The 17,855-nt window shown below is 44.4% G+C and overlaps 1 protein-coding gene across 4 annotated transcripts in view; it reads left to right on the top strand.

Moving 5' to 3' along the window:
• Positions 1–17,855, top strand: part of ALDH18A1 (aldehyde dehydrogenase 18 family member A1) — a 387,760-nt gene that overhangs the window by 249,797 nt on the left and 120,108 nt on the right. For all 4 annotated transcript variants that reach the window (XM_078643525.1, XM_078643523.1, XM_078643524.1 and 1 more), the window contains one exon: positions 12,488–12,561. In XM_078643525.1, the coding sequence (XP_078499651.1) occupies positions 12,488–12,561 (74 nt within the window). The remainder of the gene's footprint in view (positions 1–12,487; positions 12,562–17,855) is intronic.

Here is a 17,855-nt window from a genome sequence, read left to right as displayed (position 1 = left end):
CTTCGGGTTTGAAGAGACAAAGCTACATGGGCACAGTTCTGCAGAGGGTATGCTCGGTAGCACTCTATGTAGGGATGGGAATCTTCATTGATTGATATTGTTGGGCTCAAACAAAAGCCAACCACCCTAACCAGTCAAGAGCTTTCCTTTGGTCACCGTGATTATCCTTGTAAAGGGTCTTTCATGAACAACTCCCGACTATACAAGGCAGTTCTTCGAGCGCCTAGATGTCACAGGCACTTCCGATGAATCTGCTGAATGTGGTTTCAAGCCATCTAAGGGGCTTCTTTTGAGTCTGTTTTCAGTAGTTATTCAGCACCTTTTCCTGACTGCTTTTCGATAGTGTGGAAGGCGATCAGGCTACCCATTCACCAGCATAGACTTGAGAATCAAGTTACGTCGTTCTTCAGCACTGTGCAGAGGGAGGGTCACAAAGCCTCAACAAAGCGCCTTTGGTGCAGTTTCTTCCCTGGACTACAGGAGGCCAGTATTCTGCTCCTACTGTCCAAGTCATTTAAATCCTCTTCTTCTAGACAGCTATTCTTTGACGTGGGGAAACCTCTTGTATCCCTCCCAGCAGTCAATGGGCTCCTCCATAGTGGTTATTGTAAGGCAGCTTTTCCCAGCTGAATCGTGAATTTCCATGTTCCTGTTTTCGAACCTTAGAAGGAATTGACAGTCAGTGACCCAAACCTTAGACTTGAAAGTGTTTCTCTCTATCTCTTCACTGGTGTAGGAACCCTTGAAGTGGTTATTAAGAAATCCTGGCTCATTGATTGGACTTTACTGCCACACACTTATACCAAGTTTGCAGACAGAGATTGTATTCCCCAAGTTCTGCTTGGGAACCGGGTTCAAAAGTTCCTGGCTTTTTTTTTCTTTATTCCTCCCAGACTGGTCACAGTGTCTTCTATTGGAAGGAGGGTTGGGCTGGTAACTCCCTAAAAGGGCATCTAAACAGAAGGCACTAAAGAGGCAGAGGGTTCTGTATTCAGCTGCTTCAGAACATACTGGGTGTAAAGCCTCTGGAACATAGTGGAGAAGTAAGGAAATAAGGACAGTGTCTACACTTTCTCAGGTCCTTCTCTATTCTTACCTCCTCACCCTAGCGTCTGGCACAATAAAAAGGACCTTAAGACTGGTTTGAAGAAGTCCTACAATTCACATTTCTGTTTAACAGGCTCTCTCCAACCTCCATCGTATGTACCAGTTATCCATATGAGATCCAAAATGGATTCCTGATGCCACAGTCAAGCCTAGCACCAATTATCCACAAACGTCCTAGTACACATGCATAGGGTAAATCTCATGCACCATCCATGCTTCACATAGATGCAGCAAAGAACCTGGTTGCAGGGGACTGACTGACAATTTTAATCCGAAGAGGGCAGTAGGTAAGTTTCTATCCTCACGTAAAAAATAACAAGACCTTCCTATTAGAAATGGGATTCCTGTTTGGCTGAGGTATACACCCAGGCCAGGCAGGAACCACCACTCTAGTCAGCTAGGTACACACTAAAAGATAGCCTGTGCACACACTCTAGTAGTTTTTCACAGAGTAGTCAGGCTGATCTAAAGAGGTAATGTGTAAAGTATTTGTGCACCATACACACACTGTAACACAATAAATACACCACAAAAAGACTTCACACATGTTTAAGAAAAATGTATTAAATTCTGAACAAAACACAAAAATCCAATGTATAGAAGTTGAGATTGAATTGTAAAGGAATAAATGCAATAAAGAACTTAGAAGCAAGTACCACTAAAAAGGTTACTTTAGGTCGCGCGGGTCTGGAGCAAATACAAAGTTCGGGCTGACTGCGATGGAGCGCCGGTCTGCTACAGGACCCATGCAGGCCCCAGTGAACAAATACCTTTCCTGGTCGCAAACAGCGAGATGTGTCGATGTCTAAGCCAGCAGGTACAGGATGCGTCTATCTTCTCCATGCAGTGAAGGTGATGCCTCCGTTCTGAATAGGGGTGCTGGAATCAAGAGCTGTCAAACGTGCGTTGGATTCTGCCACACAGTTGAGGGGATGCGTCAGTGTCCCAAAACTGCAGCAGCAGCGATACGCTTTCTGATGTGTCGATTTCTGGAGGCAAAGTGCTGGTTCTGATGCGATGTCCCGATTTTACTCCTGCACCAGGTTGATGCACTGGTTCTGCTACACGCAGACTGGAGGTGCATCGAAATCCGTGCTGCAAGTATCTGGGTCACTTCCAGTGAGCCAGGCACAGGAGCAAGGGTATATACTTTGATATCCCTGAGTCTCAAACAACAGGAGGGAAGCCAACAAGCCCTTGGAGGTCACTTGGAGTAAAAGCAGAGTCCAGCTGTCCTTCAGCAGAGTCAGAGAGCAGTAGGTAGCAGGGCAACAAACAGAAACGCAAGCCTTCCAGAACAGCAGTCCAGTTGAGTACTTTAAGCAGCACATCATTTCTTCTGACAGAACTTCAGTTACAAGTCCAATAGTGTCTGATTTTAGGGCGTCAGAGACCCAGTACATTTACCCAAAAGTGCCTTTGATGTGGGGGCGGGGTGACTTTAATGCAGCTCTCTCAAGTGATTATGTATCCCTTTCAACCCAGTCTGCCAGCCTATCTGTGTTGGGTAATCAGTCCTTTGTGTGGGAAGAGGGCACTGCATATTCAAGTGAAATGTTAGCCCCTCCCTTTCATCCTGCCCAGGCAGAGCCATCAGAATGCATAGTTGGGTACTCGGACACACCTATTCTTCCTGCGTTATGGCTGTCCGGAGGGAATGCACAAAGTGTAGCTGTCACCCACTCCATACATGTATTGGAGACATTACAATTGGGGGTGGGGTCGCACACTACTCTCACACCAGCGGTATCGCCCCTAAGGACTATGGTAAATGTAGTTACGTGTTCCGCGATGCATCTTCTTTCGATTCTCTGCTATCTTCGCTGTCTTCGCCATCTGGACACGTGTTTCGGGGTATCACCCCTCGTCAGCAGGGATAGGCCGTGTTCTGGGGTTGCCGGTGGCTACCAAATATCTGCCAGGTTTAGTACCACTCAGGCGCGTAGGTGCGGGGTCCCAGGCTCGTCAGCCAACTGCTCGAGGGAGCTTTAACATTACAATTGGGGGTGGGGTCGCACACTACTCACACACCAGCGGTATCGCCCCTAAGGACTATGGTAAATGTAGTTAGGTGTTCCGCGATGCATCTTCTTTCGATTCTCTGCTATCTTCGCTGTCTTCGCCATCTTCGCTGTCTTCGCCATCCCTGGACACGTGTTTCGGGGTATCACCCCTCGTCAGCAGGGATAGGCCGTGTTCTGGGGTTGCCGGTGGCTGCCAAATATCTGCCAGGTTTAGTACCACTCAGGCGTGTAGGTGCGGGGTCCCAGGCTCGTCAGCCAACTGCTCGAGGGAGCTTTAACATTACAATTGGGTGTGGGGTCGCACATTACTCACACACCAGCGGCATCGCCCCTAAGGACTATGGTAAATGTAGTTACGTGTTCCGCGATGCATCTTCTTTCGATTCTCTGCTATCTTCGCTGTCTTCGCCATCCCTGGACACGTGTTTCGGAGTATCACCCCTCGTCAGCAGGGATAGGCCGTGTTCTGGGGTTGCCGGTGGCTGCCAAATATCTGCCAGGTTTAGTACCACTTGGAGACAGGCTGTCAGGCACACATGTCGTAAGTGCAGAGAAATGTTAAATTTCTAAAAGTGGCATTTCTAAAACAGTAATGTTAAATTCAACTTCACCAGTAAGTAGGATTTGTCAAGACCATTCCAGACATATGAAACATGAAAAAGCTACTCCTCTCTGATCAGGAATTACAGCTTAAAAGTGTGTTATGGAATTCCCAATGCTAACCTATGAGAGGTCACTAATAACACCACTAGGTTTGGGCTCCCAACATTAAGGTCAAGCCACTGACCAATATCTACCTAAACAAATGCCAATACAGCTGCTTGATTTTAACTCTCATTCAGGTGAGCATATTGAAAATAAAACAACCAAGCCGGCGTCGAAGATGGCCGCCCAGTCCCCCGGCTCCGTGTACCATCTCCTCCCGAGGGCGCCTTCTGCCTGATATCCTGATTCGAAAGGGCACACACGGGCGCAGGAGCAGCTCCGGTACTCGATGGCGCGTCCCCGAGGTTTGTACCACCTCCACACGGGGAGAAACGGACAGCGGCGTTTGCGGCCCGAGGCAGCTTGAAGACCGGGGACTCGTCTGGACTGCAGGACCGGCCATCAATTGAACAACAACGGCCACCAGCTGCAGTGAGGGGCCGGTCGGCTCCGGATCGAATCGGACCGGCCGATTTTCGGATCGCTCGCTCAGCTGATTGGGGGCATGAGTTAGATCGACTCTTCATGGTTCCCCTGAGTCGTTTGTGCTTTTTTGGGACCTTTGCTCGCTTGCCGCCGGGGACCGCGGTGAGACCCGTCCCGCTAATTGCGGGAGAATCCCGAATTTGAGCCCGGCCGCGTTTAATAGCGCGGACTCCCTCGGCGGCTGTGTTTTGGCTACGTCTCCGCTGTTTGGGTGCCCTGCTGGTGATACCATGACGCCTGATGCCCTGCTGCGCGTGCCCCGGCCCCGATCTATGATTGTGCTTCCTCGGAACGTAGCGAGAGGAGCAGAGTGCTGCATCCGTGAAACCGAGTCCCGACCTGATTTGCATCCTATGTAGGAGCTTGACAAAAAGGGGGCACGGAGCAGAACTACATCTTGGCGATCTCCTTGCTGCCCTAGCTGACCTTCGCGATACCTTGGAGCAGGATGCCCGTTCACTGGGTGATAAGCTGGATGAGGTTGTCTTTGTGGCGGAACTAATGAGCCCGGGTGGTTCGTGGGCGCACAGTGGGATGCTTCACTTCTTACCCAGACGCGACAATATGGTGCCGGCTACTGATATCCCAGAATCCGGGACACGGGCTCTCGAGCCATCTCCAGTTGGTGACATTCGTGATCTAGAACTATCCGTGGGCTCCTGCTTGGAACCGAGCGATGGACTTTCTTTCTACGCCATGCTGTTGGTATCTCTGGTTCTGCTCCAACCACGTTTTGACAATGTGACGATCTTTCCCTGCTCTGCTTTGCCGATTGCGATGTGGCAGTCATGTTATTGCGTCAGGTTGGGTCCATCACGCTGGCAGGAACGGGCTCGGATGAGGTCCGATCGCATCGCAGCACTACAGAATTGCTGCTGTCTGGGTTTGCTCTGATATTCCTATTCCTTACGATTGCGGATTGGGAGTGCGACAATTTGGTGGGCCATCGTGGTATGCGCAGGACAGGACAAGGAAAAATGATGTTTCCTCCGTCTCGATACTTCCTGCTTGCGGGTTTATGGGGGATGTGTGGCATATTGTCTTATTTGTTACCATGCTGGGCTGATCCTGTGCCTAGTGCACTGTTCTATTGTACTGCTTTTAGCGGAGGTGTTTTCCGTCCTGTCCACATACGTTATTTGCAGAGGGAGAGGCCGGGGGACTGCTGGAGGGCTCCCCTCCGTTTTTCATTTCTTTCTTTTCCTTCCCTCGCTTGGGTTCCTCTTTTAGTCTAGGTGGGTGGTAGTTTCTTTTCTCTCTCTTCTAAATCTCGGGTTTCATAAAATGGGCGACAGGCACACTGCTAAGGGGGAGGCCGTAGCCGGAGGCAGGGGTGCAGGGTGGGGGGTATTCTCTGTTTTTCTTTCCCTTTTTCAGTTTCTAGGGCCTCTTTTCTCTCTTGCTTTGCTTGGCATTTTCTTTCCTTTCTTTCTTTTTCTTATCTTTGGGATTCCGAGTAGTAGGTGGCTTGCCGGATGTTCTTATGTCTCAAGCCTGTATGGGGGATGTTATATTAGTTCCTTTTTAGAGACGGCGGGCGTGTGCTGCATTGGGGGGCGTAATGTATTATTTGTTGTCTAACCTGTTTAGTGCACGTTAGTGCCTGCGCCCCACCTGCAGTGGTCCCGAATGTGCATATCCTGATTTGTGATGTCCCCTACCTCTGGTGTTACTAGATTATATGACATCGGATCCTGTTCTATCTCTGAACTTTAAAAAAAAAAAAAAAAAAAAACCTCTCTTATCCTGGTACCATTATGGTGCGACAGTATCCTGGGTGTTGATGTGGAATTGAGGAGGCGGGATGTATGTGTTTTGACTTATTGATTTGCATTGACCGTCTCTGTGATACTGACCGACTGTGCTCTTGCTGCCCTGCAATTGTATTTGCCTTATGTCACAATAAAGGTTTTCAAAAAAAAAAAAAAAGAAAATAAAACATGTGCCACGGACTTCTAATTTTGTCTTGAATAAATATTTTTCTTTTTATTTATTTTTCTTAACAAAGTTTGTACATTTTTACCACCTTTCAATTTTTTAGAATCTCAACTGAAGACAAAAATCACATAAAGAATAAAGACATATTTACATATTCACATTCCTAATTCTCACATTCAATCACTCATTCAACCTTTTTCAAACGCTCTCACATTCATTCATCACATTCACAGCTATCCCCTACTAAATTACAATTTCATTTTCTACATTTCTGTCCATAATTCAAAAGCAAGCCATAGTACACAGTGTCATCAAATTATATTCTTTCTATACAAAAATCAAGTTTTGTTGTGCAATCTTATGGCTGATACATAGATGGTCTACGCGTTTCGAACTCTTGATAAATGTCGAGTTCTCTTCAGGACCCAATTGCTGTAAAACAGACAAGAGTTTTCTTAGGCTTACTCTCAAGATAGGATCAATAGCTCACCACTCTAGACCTCTTAAATAGTTCTTACCTTCTCTTATTCAAGCTGTTCAAAAATACCAAACCGGACGCTGGGAACTGTGTTGAAAACAAGATAAACACAACAAACAAACCAAGTTGTAAGTTGGATAGATACCGGCTTTGAAATGAAATGCGTTTTCGACCAGGAGATGGATAAGCAACACTTGCGTTAATCTCTCTTTTCAATGTTGTATCGATCGAACCCATACACTCTCAACAAATATGCAGTACCTGCAAACGCAACATCATATATAAGACTTCCGCCTTTCCTCAGAGTTGTAAACTGTTTATAAAGGCTAACTTTATTAAACTTACTTCATTCGAGGTGAATATTGCCTCCGGGTCGATTCTTTTTTTTTTTCCAAAGATTGGCAATGGACAAAACCTATTATTTCAAAAGAAGAGGGAGTTTATTTAACCGATGAATCGTTCTAGAATACTCATTCGCGCATGAACAAAGCGGTGGGGACTAGGCGCGACGGTTCACCTGTAGGTTCTTCAGTTGGTTCCGAACTACGGATGACAGTGCGGTCGATTTCCGCAAACAAGCAGTTAGAGCGTGTAATGTGTGGGACATGTTTACACGTCCCAAGCTGCCGGAAACCCAGGGTAATTTGGGATTTGTAGTTTCCTTGAATACGTGCTACAAAATTATTTTGACGATTTGATGGAGGAAAGACTAGTGTCCAACAATTAATAAAAGTTGTATACTGCATTCACCAAAGAATGCTTGGTTGTACTGCGCAAGCCTTTTTCTCATCTTATGTCCATTTTGACTTTGCAAACTTTATTGATATTTCTTGTTGTAGTTGTACTGTTCCATGCTACTTCGTTTATGTTTTCGAATGAAATCGATGACAGTGTATCCTATTGGTTGATATAGCCCCTTTGGGCGATGTGAATTCGCCCATGGAGACCAGTATAGAAGTGAAAGATGTGGTTCAAATATAGATAGAACTTAATCCGCAGTCCACTATTTACATGGATGAATAGTTGCGCTCCGTGTACAAAAGCCCGTCATATAACATTCCCAGGTCGGGTTTGTAGTTTATTCTTTATTAGACTGCACTGTATGGCTCAAGATTTCATACCGCATCTCTGGCCTTGTTGTTAGTGTTGGTGGTCTGGACAACCGCGTGTTATACCATGTCTCTTGGTGTCCGTGTTGAATCTTGTAACGCACAGTCAAGAGGTATCTTGTTCCTAGCTTGTAACTTTATCCTGAGATTTCTTGCATTTCCCAACTTCAAAAGAAAGGGAAAGGGGGAGGAAGAGAGACAAAGGGGACCTCAGCTTAATTTATAGATTTCTGACAGTTTGTTAAGTCCATCTACTGCAGTACTCTCTTCTGGACAATTTTTCGTCCAGGTCGCTACCTCTCTATGAGCAGGCCTAGGAGCAGGCCTCACAGTAGTGAAAAATGAAATAGGCTGTTTGTCACTACCTGGACATGCAAAACATAAAGGTACATGTCCTACCTTTTACTTACATAGCACCCTTCCCCTAGGGTTACTTTGGGCCTACCTTAAGGGTGACTTATATGTAATAAAAGGGAAGTTTAAGGCTTTGCAAGTAGTTTTTACTTGGCAACTCGAAGTGGCAGTAAAATGCACACACAGTCACTGCAGTGGCAGGCGTAAGACTGGTTTGAAAGGCTACTTGTGTGGCGGGCAGAATTAGTGCTGCGCCCAGTAGTAGCATTTGAAGTACAGGCCATGGGTATTTAGTATACCACTTAACAATGGACTTATCAGTACAACAAATTTGCTAATAAGGTGTACATCAATATCCTCATGTTTAGGAGAGAAGCACATGAACTTAACACTTGTTAGCAGTGGTAAAGTGCTAAGAAGTCCAAAGGCAAAGAAAAATATTCAGCAATAACAAGAGGTAAAAGGCAAAATGTCTGGTGAAAGACCCACCCTAAGGATGACCGGTCTAACACTTTATTTTTAGTATAATCTGTTGCTGCAACCACGTTCAGTCTTTAGCCTGGTGGGTTGATGGTATACTGACTCAGATACACATGGTGTACCCTTCTAAGGTTATATTCTTTGTCACAGTGGGCCCTCTGTGTACATGCATGATTGGTGTGCAGTATGGCCAAAAGTGAATCAGCATTGGCATGGGAAACTTTGGGTGGGAGTGCAGGCAGTGCAGAGCCATGCAGGTGGCCTATTCCATCCCAACACATTTTAACCCCGAGACCACCAGAGCAGTAACCATAGGTTCAAAGGAAGACAAAACCTTCTGCAGCCGCTTATTTGTTTTTTGTAGTTTAACATTATCAGAAATTCAATTGAGGTAAGCTTGAAGGTAACAATTGTTAACCTGGTGCCTTTGATACTCTCTGGGCTGAATACTTTGAGAACCCATCTAGAACCCATCTACAGAGTCTTTAGGATACATCACTTGTGAGAGTGCCTTTGTATTTTAGAAGGGGTTTTCCCTTAGTCCCGTCATTTGTTCTTTGTGCCGAATGCTTGCCTACTGGTCACTGTTCCCAGTCCGTGACGGGTTCTAATTTTGAGCAGGAAAAGTCTGACACCGGTTCTATTTCTGATGAGGAGCACTGATGTGAACACATAACCTAAATCCAGTGGAATATCAGGCTTCTCTTTAGGATTACGTTATTAGCCCCATCTCCTTCCTTAAATGTTTCCAGGTCCCTTTGACCAGTGACCTCTTTCAGAATCAAAGAGCCCCTTTGAAGAGTTCATAAGAGCCTGGCTCTTTCTTCCTCCAGTGTGTGTCTTATCCAGCTCTCAGGAATGCAGCAATCCATAAATCTTTCTAACGGGGCTCCTCTACCTCCACATGTTCATCCAGCAATCCCTGCGATTCTCAATAGGAGGCCCTCATGCAGTGTACCACTCACAAACACTTAAGCATCCTTAGTGCTGTGCACGAATACGTGTATATCCCTTTACGTACTGCTTCACTCCTAGGCACACATACATACCAGCATGATGCCTATAAACACTCATGCACGGTCACCATGTACTGTAGCACACACTGGCTGTTGTATAGTCATGGTGTGTTTGTTATATCACTACTTATTTGGGGGTCTAGTGTCATGTTAATTGTCCTGTTGTGATAATGTTTGTGTGGTTACTGAGTCTATGTTGTTTGTTTGTGTATTGTTATATTATGTAGTGCTGTGCAGATCAATTTTGTTGTATTAATGTGCTATGTCTCAGTAATGTCAGTTTTGTGTTGGTGTTAATAGCGCATGTGTGGGTGTTTGAGGACATTACTACCATATTTCCAAAATGTTGTCTATGTGCCTACACATATAGTATAAAAACTAATGACTGTCAAATGATCGGAATAAACAAATCAGGAACTAGGTACATTTTAAGTTGTCATAAGCATATAAGACAAAACAAAAACTAAAGTTAAGAGTGAGTTAGGGTTGATGGCAGGCAATAGTGGCTACTACACAAACCCTACAAAGACATGAAATTCACACATAAAGGTATTACCTTAATCTACATTCTGACCTTCCACCATCCCATGATAAAAATGAGTTGCAAATGAGAGTACATAGGTGATGAAGTAAGACCAATTATAATTTTGTTGCCAAAGCACATTTTAAGGCCCATAAGGAGCTTTAAAAAGTTACTCTGGACCCTCCCTAATCACATGGAAACAAAAACATTAATGGTAAGCAATAATTGCATCCTGCCTGGACTATGGGAAAGTTCTGTACCTGGGCATTTTGTAGACCTCTACCAATCGTCTGCAAAATATTCAGAATGCAGAAGCCTATTTGAAGCTTCATATACTGACATTTCAAACAATCTCTACCCATCTTGTAGGTCTTCACTGGCTACCAGTAACATAATTAATACAATTCAAGGCCCTCTGTTTTGCATTTAGTGTTTTTGCCAACTTGGGTCCTGTATTTCTCAGACATCTGATTATATTTCAGCCAGGGATCTGAGGTATACAACAAATATGGTTGCAAAACCACCAAAGCCATCATGTAAGGAGACAAAACTTTTTATCGCCTGGGCATGTGATGAGCGTTGAAATATGTGGCTCTGTTCCTCATCCAGGTCCTGTGCCATAGAGAAAAATATCCAGGATTTGACACAGGTAGAGTATAAGGGACCCTTCAGCCTCAATTAGTCACTTCTGTTCTAGTAGTAGGGTGTCCTGTCCTCAGTTTCACTACCCTGCCTCAGGGAGCCTGACATGCTGAATTAATGGCAGCACTGGATTTGGGCTGATGACATGCTTCCAACTTTTCCACCCCCTGGCACTGACCCCGCACCTATAACAGCCTTCACAAAGCCAAACCTGGCATTCTTATGCAAGAAATTCCTTTCTGCTCTCTGGTGCACCTGTGGGACACTAGAAGCCGTCATTACTCCCAACTGAGACTCCCTTCCCCCAATCCTTGACACTGATCATCCCCTCTGAGACCTGAAGCCATTCGAATGAGATCCGTATGTAAGGAAGTGGACAAAAAGTGATGGGAGGGATGCTTAAATTAATCTATTCCACTGGTAATTACTCTGGCCATATCCCAGTCCATAATTTGTGTCAGGTTTTATTTGCCTATAATGCCACCTCCATGTTAGACCCAGCAAAATCAGCCTTGATCCTGCTCCATTAGGAAAAGTCAAGCCCGAACTGCCAAGCCAGGTCCTCTTTGAGCCAGACCACAAGCAACGCAAGACCAGTTTTGCCTTATTTGGGACTCGTCAGTCGAGTGCAGCTTGGTTCCAGTGGCAAAAGGAACATGGGGCCCATGTCTCAGCATTCCATTCACACTTAGGGCAGCATATAAAAAAGTGAGGAGTAGAATGCTTGAATTAATCTCAGCCTCTGGTAAATTCTTGGGGACGCGCCCTAATCCATTCTTTTTGCCCACGATGCCATCTCCAATTAGAGCCAGCAATATGCATATCCGCCTTGATCCTGCTCCAATGAGAACAGTCCAGCTGAACTGCCAGGTCTTCTCTGAATTGAACCACAAGCAACCCAAGACTGTTTTTGCCCTATGTGGGTCTCATCAGTAGAGTGTAGCTTAATTCTTGTGGTTTATATTTGTTTATCTGGCTGGCCGAGGTAGGTAGTGTTTTCATAGTCAAGCTGTGATTGCATTAAAATCAAGACTAGGGGAATATAATGTTGAATTTCCCTCCGTAATTAATTTTTTGCCAGAAAGACTTACTGGTTGCATTCTATATCTAAAACGCCACAGAATACTCCATCAATGTAGGTGCCTAACTTGCAGACATCGTTTGAAGTAAGCTGTTGGAGGCACAATGACCTCTAGCCCACTGTAGAAACTCCACTTTACTGTGTTGCTGATAGTGATAAGGGGGTTGATTTTTGATGAGTTCACTTTTAACTAGAAATCAAAAGTCTTTAATAGGTACACTAGAAAACAGATTGTACCAGTCCTTGGAAGAGTATTTGTTTGTCACAATTATTCTTTAGAATTTCATTGTCTTTGTTTCCCAGAAAATGTGAAGTTCGAGAGCAGGATATTGCAGTCAAAGTTCCAGAAACAATTGAGTTGGCATTTGGAAAAATGCTAAATTGACTAATCCTAGTCAAGCAATGCACACAAGGCTAAATCCCAGAAGAACATTTTTGATATTAGCTCAATAAAGGGAGCTACATGTATTGTGGTAACCTGAGAGCACAACATTTATTGGTTATATTTGGTCTCATTTGTTGTATTTGTTATTTTTACCTGCAGGACCCACTGTGGAACAGCAAGCTGAAATGGCCCGAGCTGGAGGCAGAACATTGGCAGCACTGGAACCTGAACAGGTAATAAAAGATGATGATCATCTCAATGGGGCCAACCTTCCAATCTAAAGCATATACTTGCAGCAGTCACTGCTGTATCAATCTGCTGTGCGACTTTTGTGTGAACAGAATTACTTAGTTTGATACTATTATGTTTACAGAAGTTTCAAGTTTAGTTGAAATGTACTATAATTTAATCTGAAAACTATTTTTTTTTATATGGTTAGGAAGATTTTTTTATTGCTTTGAAAGACATGTGTTCAGAAACTCTTGTATTCGAGCATCCCAATGTGGAAAAATCTGAATTTATGCGTATGTTGTTGTATAACCTTCTGGAAGATTCAGCCATCTTTTCATTAGGCAGATGCTTAGAATTGTACAGAACTGACAACAATACATGTTTTCTTCAACAAGGGGTTCCTTATGACCTGGGTTAAACTACTTTATACTGCACCGACCGCACAAGTCAGAACTGGCACAACCACCTCACTGCAATATGAAGTCTACAGGGGCACCAAATCGGTGTGCCCACTATCCCCCTCCTCTTTGTGCTGGCCATTGAGCCCTTAGCTGAGCTATTTCGGAAGGAGGGGGGTGGGCGCTGGGGTGGTGCTGGAGGGTAGAGCGCACATAATTTCTTTGTATGCCGATGACCTTCTACTGTACTTAGCTGATGGCTCAGTGGGCTCTGCCAATGCACTTCAGCTTATGGGGAAATTTGAGGCGCTTTCGGGCCTCAGAGCTAACAAATCAAAAGCATTTCTGTTTCCGGTTGTCAAGGACACCCAGCGGCCTCTGAAAAACCCCCAGGGCCTGTATTGGTACCCCACAACATTTAAGTATCTGGGTAGTCAACTATTTAACTCTATAGAGGATTTGCAGCAGGGTAACTTAGAGAAATCTCTCTGATCGCTTAAAACCAGAGTCCCCATTTGGAGATCATTTCAAGACTGGCTGTGTGCTAATTAACCTCAAAATATGTTATGTTAACAAAATGTGTATAGCACTTGTATTCCCTCAGGTGTCTTGGCGCTGGTGCGAACCTAAACATGACTGGAGGGGGATTTATTGTTAAACAACCAAGTTTTGACCTCCTTCCTGAAGAAGGTCAGCGATGGCAAGGCTCTTATAGGGTGGGGGAGACTATTCCATAGCTTAGCCGTTCTAGTGACCAAACTTCTTCCACTCCAATTTGATTTACGGAATCTGGGCGTAACAATTAGCTTAGCCTCAACAGAGCCCAGGAGTCTGGTGGGTTGGTACCATTTTTAGAGATGCTTCAGAAATACAGGTCCAGCGTTTTTCAAGGGTTTGTAGGTGATGCAGAGAGCCTTAAATTTGATACAGTTTCTTACTGGAAGCCAATGTAGTTTGTGGATTTCTTTGGAAATGGACTGAAATTTGGGTATGCATAGTAGTAATCTGGCGGCAGCATTTTGAACCATCTGCAGTTTTAGATGTTCACTGTGAATATTCATCTAGAGTCTGATGCAGTAATCCAGTTTAGATAACACTAGTGCTGTGCTGTGATAATGGTCCTTTTAGTGTTATCTGGAAGAAAAGGAAGGATTTTATTTATCGTCCGTATCGTAAAGAAAGCGGAGGAGACTATGGCATTTGTTTGGTTTCTGAAAGTCAGCTTATTGTCAATCAGGACAGCTATATACCTGGCTTTGGTTATGGGGTTGGGAAGAGAGCCCAGTTCGTCTGGCTGCCAAGGGGAGGCCCATGCTGGCGTGAGACTTTAAAAAAATATTACCTTTTTTTTTTTTTTTTTTTTTTTTTTTTCGAAGTTGAGCTTCAAGCAGTGTTTGCTCATTTATGAGCTGATTACCTGCATACAATCATGGAAGCGTAATGAGGTAGATGGTTCATTGTTGAAGGCCGACACAACAATTTGTGTCTCGTCAGCATAGGTGGTCAAAGAGAATCAAAGATTGTTTTTATCAAGATAACTTGCTCAGTCACATACATTAAGTAATGGCGGACTGAGTGAGGATCCTTGTGGGACCTCACAGAGCAGAGAGAAAGGAGCAGATTCAAAACGTTCCAGAGCCACAGATTGCATTCTGTCCACTAAAAATGAGGTGAGCTGAGCCAGGGCTGAGTCGTTCATTCCTAAGACTCCCAGTCATTTGTTCAGCAGCTTATGGTCCACTGTTTCAAACACTGCTGATAAGTCGAGGAGAATCCGGGCTGCCGCACTGCCTCTATCCATCACAGCTCCTATCTCCTCAGTGGCGTTGATCAAAGCAGTCTCTGTACTGAGCTCTGATCAGATCCCATATTGTGTGGGGTCTAACAAGTACAAAAATAAAATAGTAGTTAATCTCGGTCTCAGTCTCTTTTACCCAGTACTCGTCCTCCAGCTTGATCCTGCTAAAAGTCCAAAAAGCAGTGGATTTATCAGGCCGCATCCCTGAAACTGATATGGGTAAAGAATTATCCGAGAACCCACTTGGTGTATGTATATAATCCCTCACAAACCTGCCCAGAGAATTCAAGAAAAAATATCCAGCCTGGCTGGCGACTTATAGTGTGCTGAGAACCATATAAGTTTGTGCCTGGCTGGATATTCATCCCTCCAACCGTCAACCAGCTGCAGGGTTTTCATATAATCAAATAGAAGTTTGGCGGACCTTGGCCTATTCTGCTTTCAAGTGCTTGTGGATGAATCTAATGACGGATTGATTAGCAGGTTGAAATCTCTGCCCACTATTAATTTACCCAGGATTGCAGACAAAGCTTGGTAGAGATCAGACGTAGGAGTTGGGTCATCCCGCATTGGGGCATAGATAGTGAAAACCATGACCCTAGCCCTATTCAAGGTACCACTTATCAGAGCCCACTTGCCCTCACTATCAGTCTGAGAAAAGTTTATATGATATTACAGAAAGTCATTAACGTATACGGCAACCCCCTTTGTGCACTGCTTTAGCATTGAATCGTCCTACCTAATCCACCCAATTCCTAAACATTACAAGACATGGGTTACCCACTTGCCTAAAATGGAACTCCTGAAGTAAGATGATGTCAGGGGAAGGGCTTACTATCCAGTCATTGACTGCGCTGTGCGTTCATCTATTGTTCAGCCCATTAGCATTAAAGGTAATTACATGCAACACGTTCTTTAGTGTCGACATATCACAGTATTCTTACATGTAGGGGGCGGGGGTGAGCTTGCATTTCTTGAATGCTATAACTGGCTGTTGCCAAAGCATCTAAGCCTACCCATAGAGCTCACATCTTCATACAGCAGCATGTGCAGTGCGAAGTGCAATGTATCTTGTGAAAATGTACATCTGTATTTAAAAATCTTAAAACGCATTCATTCCACCGTGCGCACCCTTTCACATCAAAAAGTAAATTACTCTTTGAGGGAAAGTGGAATGTGCTAAGTGCAATGGACAAAGTCCACATCCTTTCGGCACTTGTGTAGAAAAGGAGAGGACTCTGAGGTGGGTATCCTCTAAAAAATTAACTCACCCCAAGATTCCCCGATAATGAAATTGAATTGCTCATGTACTTCCTATAAATCACACCGCCGTACCACCTCAATCTTGTATTGTGAGGAAGAACTGCCCCCCCTTCGTGGTCAAAGTTCAATATACCCAAGTGCATTATAGAAACTTAAAAGCTGATAAATCTGTGCCCAGAAAGGTCCTTACATGCCTGAAACTTTTCAACTAGCTCTGCCCTAAATCTCTCCATGTTCTTAGTTTCCTCATCATGTGAACTCCCCCTTTTTTATTGATCCTTGACCCCTCCTCTCTTGCACCACCCTCTACCTCTTAGTTCCCCTAATCCCCTTCCATCCTCTGGAGCCTCCCTCAAATTTGCCTCAGAGCCTAGTCTTTACCCTTCTTGGCACCATGTAGCTGTGCCGAGCTTCCCCGCCCCGCATCCAATGGAAAGAGTTACGAAAATCTGTCGGTATTGCCGCCATCAGTGGTGCTGCCATTATGAACACTGTAAGTTATTCCAGGAGCTTTCGTGCTTCTTCCAAGTTGCGCAAGGAATTAAAGGACCTTTATGCAGAATTGTAATCTTAATCAGGATGGATAAGAGCAGCTGGGAAAAGCTGGGACAAGAGCTTTTAATTCTTTTTGCGCCTATGAGCTGATTCCAATGTCCTAGCACAGAAGATTTGCATCATAAATGTATTATTCATGTCAAAAGCTTTTTCCTGATTAGCCTTCCAGAGCACTTTCTGTTTAATACAAAAATCCACCAAGTTTATCAGCAAAGTGTGAGGGAATTTCAGGTTTGGATTTCCAGGGGCTTGGGCGGGCATTCGATGCCTCCTCACAATTGTTAAATACTTCAGGGAATCAAAGAACACATTTTTTGATCAAATTAGTCGCATAAGTAATCGCCCCCTTCTGCATCCTACTTATGTTCTGGAATGCCCACTAGCCTAAGGTTCGATTGATGGGAGTGATTCTCCAATTCTTCCTGTTTTATCTTTATCAGCAACAGCTGCTTCTCCGTCTGCTGTGCAGTCTCTGTCACGTGTGACAACTTATCTTCTGAATTAGAGGGGTGTTATTCCATTTGCTCAATTTGATCTAGAGCTTGGATGATTTTACCCTCAAGGCTGGCTAGTCGGTTCTCCTCCTGCTTAGCAATTATTTGTTGTGTGACTGTTAAACCTGGCATAGTTGACGTGGTTTCATCTGTCTTTTTGCTTCTTACCGCCTGTACTTTTGATTGTTTGCTGGACTTCGATGTTGCTAGTTTGTGTACTTTGGACACATTATCTGTGCTAAAGTGCAAGTGCTCCCTGTATAAATTGTGATTATGATTGGTTATCCATGATTGGCACATTTGATTTATTGCCACGTCCCTAGTAGAGTGCACTGTGTGTGCCCAGGGCCTGTAAATCAAATGCTACTAGTGGGCCTAAAGCACCGTTTGTGCCACCCACATGAGTAGCCCTGTGAACCTTTCTCAGGCCTGCCATTGCAGTGTCTGCCAGTGCAGTTTTAAGCTGCCTTGTCAACCTGGCAAGTGCACCCACTTTGCAAGGCCCAACCCTTTCCTTTTACTATATGGAAAGCACCCCTTAGGTTGTCCTAAAGTACCCCCATGGGCATTGGACAGTGTATGTGAAAGGTAGTACATGTACTGTTGTGTTGTGTATGTCCTGATAGCGAAATACTGCCAATTTCGTTTTTTTACTATTGCAAGGACTAGCTCTCCCATAGGTTATTTTTGGAGCTTCATTGTCACTTTTTACAAGTGTAACTTTCAATTGAGAAAGATTTTGAGTTTGGCCTCTCTAAGCTCAGAATTTAAAAACACATCTTTTAGGC

The sequence above is a fragment of the Lissotriton helveticus genome, chromosome 5_1, assembly GCF_964261635.1.
Source record: "Lissotriton helveticus chromosome 5_1, aLisHel1.1, whole genome shotgun sequence".
Taxonomy (NCBI): domain Eukaryota; kingdom Metazoa; phylum Chordata; class Amphibia; order Caudata; family Salamandridae; genus Lissotriton; species Lissotriton helveticus.
Note: the sequence above shows the minus strand (reverse complement) of the source record. Positions and strands in the feature narration are given on the sequence as shown.